At 38.6% G+C, this 5,059-nt stretch overlaps 1 protein-coding gene across 2 annotated transcripts; it reads right to left on the bottom strand.

The window, feature by feature from the left end:
• Positions 1-993: 993 nt before the first annotated feature.
• LOC18101244 (AP2-like ethylene-responsive transcription factor ANT) lies at positions 994-4,758 on the bottom strand. 2 transcript variants are annotated; one of them, XM_024605000.2, is made up of 9 exons: positions 3,996-4,758; positions 3,190-3,877; positions 2,864-2,946; positions 2,687-2,695; positions 2,506-2,594; positions 2,352-2,425; positions 2,205-2,255; positions 2,011-2,090; positions 994-1,836 (listed from the first exon to the last, which is right to left on the bottom strand). In XM_024605000.2, the coding sequence occupies exons 1-9, from the start codon at positions 4,309-4,311 to the stop codon at positions 1,196-1,198; spliced, it is 2,031 nt and encodes a 676-aa protein (XP_024460768.2). In that variant the 5' UTR covers positions 4,312-4,758; the 3' UTR covers positions 994-1,195. The 2 variants fall into 2 exon arrangements, with proteins under 2 accessions (XP_024460768.2, XP_006380824.3); XM_006380762.3 differs by having other exon boundaries at positions 2,011-2,087; positions 3,996-4,754.
• Positions 4,759-5,059: the final 301 nt, after the last annotated feature.

Here is a 5,059-nt window from a genome sequence, read left to right as displayed (position 1 = left end):
CGTGTTATTTGCAAGATAATCTAGTCATGTGCTTGTTGCTGGCGATATATATAATCTTTGATCATGTAGAAGAGCCTGTTTCACCAAACTTTCGAAGCAAAATATTCGTTTTATATCTTCTGAAAATCGAATGAAATAGTGGCTTTTCCACCACTTAATTACCAACAAGTTGATGCATGAACAAACAATAAAGAAATATCACGGCTTATACATTGAAAACCTATCTCGACTCTATCTTCTTAAGCATAACCTAGAACCAGATCTGCATTCTTTAAAAGAATATAGTTTTTTTTTGTTATTTTTATTATGTAAAGGCCAAATAATAATGATACAAGAACTGTTTGAGAGGAAGGAAAAGGAGAAAATGTGAAGAAAGAAAATAATGAACATGAAAGCACGTGTGTTAACTCACACGCAATGTGAAGCACTGACTGGTCATTGAAATCTACGTACATGTGGACATGGAATTGCTTTTATGCCCGTCATCATTAGCTTGTAGTGGTGAGTAAGATGTGCTTTTGAACGAAAGAGCTTTGACGTTTTTTCTAGTGTCAAGTGCTTTTCCTTTGCGTAGCTAACATAACTAACCAGTTAAAACCCTCGAATAAGAATCAAGTTCCACCATCACAATTCACATCCCCTCCCACCTTTTCTTTTCTCTCAACTTTTGGAATTATTGGCATGCAATGTAGATTGTGGTGTCATCTTTAGAGAAAGGTTGGATGATAAAGGCGGGTGGTAATCATGATGTTGTGTGCATGGAGAGCCATAAGCGGTGATGAGATCAGAAATATTATGGTCAAAGGCTCAAAGCAAAAGAGAATGGCCATCCCATATTTGTTCTGTTCTGTACTTGAGAGAGGCAATAAAAGCAGAGCCTAATTATGAGAATGGCCATCCCATATTGCAAAAATCATTCCACAGACTTCAATCATATTGTTTTTAAAAGCTTCTCTCCCACCATTACTACTTTTCAAGATCATCGCAAGAAGGTCAAAAAAAGGATGAGTTTTAAAATTTGAAGCTCTTGTTCATGAACATTGTCCCATGCATGCATCCAAGTGTGTCCATTAACCCCCTCAATTTTCTCCATCAACTAAAGAAAATCCCAAATAAAAAAACCGAATCTAACTTTCTTTCTCGTGTTTTCTTCATGCTAAAAACCCCTGCTGCGCTTTTTACTAAAACACTAACCCTAGGCATCTGTCCAAGCAGCAAAAACTGGCGTGTGAGGCAATGAGACTGCAGCAGGCCTCAATTGGGCTGCTGCTGCTGCTGCTGCTGGGATCCAAGAATTCACATCACAAATTGGACTAGTGTACAACTTGGATGCTGCTGAGGGAGGCATTCCAAAGAGCACTGGTAGGTTTGCTCTATCAGGGCTTCCTTCTCTAGAGCTACATAAACTAGTCACCAGCGACGACGCATTTGACATGTGAGTTCCCATATTGGACGAGTCTTCTACCTGTTGCTGGTGCAGTGAGAAAATGCTATCATTTGCAATTACATTTTCAGGGGACAACGAGAAAGCCTGAGTTTTGTAATTATCCACAGCATTTGAGGCTTTGTGATCCAGTTGCTGGGAGGACTGACAGAAGACCATTTTCCAATCCGATTCGTTTTCACTCTTATGAGTAGAAGGATTGTGATTGGGAGTAGCATCATTACAAGGTCCAATGTCTTTGTTTCGCCTGGCTAATTCTCCAGCAAGAAGTGTATTGCTAGCCATGATTCGTTCCACATCATACCTTGTTATGTCAAAGTTGGTTACAGCACTAACTCCTCGAAATTTTATAGCTGCTACATCATAGGCTTCAGCTGCTTCCTCTTGGGTGCCTGGAGTTTTGGTTTGAATAAAGATCAGAACTGGCAGAAGCAATGCAATCTTACAAGCACAAGCATGCAATAAGACTTTGGTGGAAACAAGAGGCAAATAAATACATGAGCACAACCGTAGAACATTAAGACACAAATTCAATAAACAGAAACATGATTAGCCCACGAACTCACTGAATGTTCCTAGATAAAGATCCTTGTTTCCGGCAACCCTTCCAATCCGAGCTTGCCATCTTCCATGTTGATGATGTCTGCTAAAATTAAAACATGAACAGAGACTTCAGGGCCAAACAATCACTTTCTTTGTACAAAATGCAAGTGAGCAGTATTCACATGTTGCTAAGTACTCTAATGTAGGATATCAAGACCTTGTTACTCCTCGGTAAATTGAAGCTCCCCTAGAGAACCCACTACTTTTTCTGCTCAAATAAAGAGGAAAAAAATTTACAACAGTTAGATCCACAAGAGAAACCATGTGAATGCATGGATACACACTAAGGCAAAAGATGTTAAACCTTCTCAAATGAGCAACATATTCCTGTCTGGTCATGTTCTTCATTTCTTCAATTTCTTTTTGATAGTTTTCCAACTAGAAAGCAACAACAAAATTCCCTTTCAGTATGATAAAAAAAATTGGAATGAAATAAAAAAAGAGGGCAAAATCATTACAGGGGAATTGATATGAGTAGAGGGTCCCCAATACTTGAGTGCAGCTAGATCATAAGCTCTTGCAGCTTTTTCTTCCATATCGTAACCCCCTGAAATTTATATTTTGGATTTACTTCATAAATTTGACTCTATATGACAAAATTTTAAAAAATTCTGATCATTGTACATGAAAGAGGCTTACCCAGATAAACTGAGTCATCATTTGTTTGAAATGGCAAGCAAAAAACAAAAACAAAAACCAGTGATATAAATTTATTAGTCGGGTTAATTGAGAATAAAAAAGAAAGAAAAAATGCTGAAGCATTCAAAGCAAGAAAAACAATAGAGCAAATGGTTGATTATGCATTTATTTGCTAACCTTGCCTTCCTTTTCTGCTTTGACCTTCTTTCTTGCAACTGTTGTCCCATAGATGGGCTTCATATCTCCCTGTCCATCTATGCCTGATTAAACAAAATCCATTAAATAATCTGTTTTTAGGAATATAATGCAAGCAAATTGAGAGAAAAACAAAAATAAAAGAAGGGAGATCAGAGGCACAGACAAGACAGGAAAGAGCAGTGCAAAAATTAATGTGCAAAAAGACTTTGGTTATGAAAAATAGAGACTTGTTTCAAAAAAGATAAATCACATTAAATAAAAGAGCAGGATATAGAAAAGAGATTAAGGATAAAAGAAGTAGTAACCTTGTAACACCTCTATATTGGGAAGTTCTTTGCCCAAATGTATCAATGGACTTCCTATGAACAATTTGCTTCTGATCCCCCTTCCCGGGTCCTCTTTTCTTGGTTTCCATGGCTGCACAGTCAGTCACAGAAGGGGAGATTTGCTGAGAAGTACCAGTAACACAGCTTGACTGGGAGCCAGGACTCATTGACAAGCTCAAACACTGCAAATCCCCGTATGTCATTGCACTAATATTAGGCCCAGATTCACCTCCATTTTCAACCACACATCTAAGCATCTTCTGCTCCATGACATGGTTGCTTTGATGGTTTCGCGAAACCCAATTCTTCATGCCAGTTATCCCATCATCTCCCATATTTGGAAGCAGAAGATTGCAATCTGAAGCCTGAGTCATTTGCTTAGCATCCTCTCCTACTGACATCTCATTGTTCCTAAAGTTAGAGTAATATGGGTACTGTTGAACTTGAATGTGGTGATGGTGTTGCTGTCTGGGGTTCTGTTCAAGATGGTTTAGACAAATTTGGTTGTTGGGCTCATGGTCTGTGTCTTGGTGATAATACATAGTAGTACTACTGTCTAAGCTAAGAGCCATAGCTTCTCTATCATTGCTTTCATAGTGATGGGTCCCCATAGTTGCACCAACAAAGAAGTCCTCAAGTTTTGGTGTTGAAGTTGTTACCATTGTTGCTTCACATAGAAAGTCAAACAGAAGTGTCCAGAAGTTTGATAATCAACATTTACCCAAAAGCACAAAACAAAGCCAAGAAGCAAAGAATAAGTTAAGTATCAGGTGAAGTAGGCTAACCTTGAGGCTGTGTCCTGGTGAGAGCACCCATCATACAAGGCGACCCATCAGACTTCAGTGGCATAACATGCAAAGGGGAGTAAAAGCCACCATTCTCACCTTCAACACCATAGTAAAGACCACAGTTAAGGTGTGGTAATTGGGAGTGGAAAAGGTTTGTTGGGATTGCAGTAGGAACAGCAGCAGAGGCAGACCGTGTTTGTTGATGATGATCAGTACCTGATGGAACCTCCATGTTCATTTGAGGGGACAAAGAGAAGCCTAACCAGTCAGCATTATGGTTATTGTTACCATCATCATTGTTCATGGACTTCATTTCTTTTGTGCTTTCTGATGTCACTTAATTCTAACTTAATCAGAAAAGAATTTTTAGACAAGGGCAGAGGCAAGGGCAAGGGCAAACACAATGATTGGTGAAGACATATATACTACTAAGAATGTAGTAACAACATGGTATATATCCCTCCTTTTCCTTTCACTAATATTTTATGAGGGTTTTTTTTTTTTTTTTCTTTAGCTAGTTGCAGAAGTGGATATATATTGGGCTTGGACCAAATCTAACCACTCGTCTAAAGACCTGAAACAAATCCAAACTCCTGCAACTGAATCCATACCCTCTCTCTCTCTCTCTGAAAAGATTTCTAAAGAGAACAAAGCAAGACCCTTTAACCTAAAACAAAAAGAATGAGCTCCAGCAAGCAATGCCGGGCATCCTGCCTGCATTCCATAGGGATCTGTGTATGAGAAAGACCTCTTCTTTTACTTTACCCTACGCTCCCCTTGTTGCCATTCTTTTTCTTTACTTTAATTAATACCATCCCATCGAACATCCCAAGATACCATTAAAAATCCAGAACGAAAAACCTACAGTGACACCAAAGACAAAGATATTTTTAGTAGCAAGGAAACCTCATTTTCTCAAGTGGATACGTACGACTTCTGTTCAATACCCAGCAAATCCCATCAATTAATTTCGAGGACTGCTACCTTGATTGAGAAAGCCTGGCTATTTTTCCAGAAAACATCTTCTTCACGTGAGGGATACATTTTTTTTAATTATTCAA

This window comes from Populus trichocarpa, chromosome 7, assembly GCF_000002775.5.
Source record: "Populus trichocarpa isolate Nisqually-1 chromosome 7, P.trichocarpa_v4.1, whole genome shotgun sequence".
NCBI classification, from domain to species: domain Eukaryota; kingdom Viridiplantae; phylum Streptophyta; class Magnoliopsida; order Malpighiales; family Salicaceae; genus Populus; species Populus trichocarpa.
This window is presented reverse-complemented; position numbering and strand designations above follow the sequence as displayed.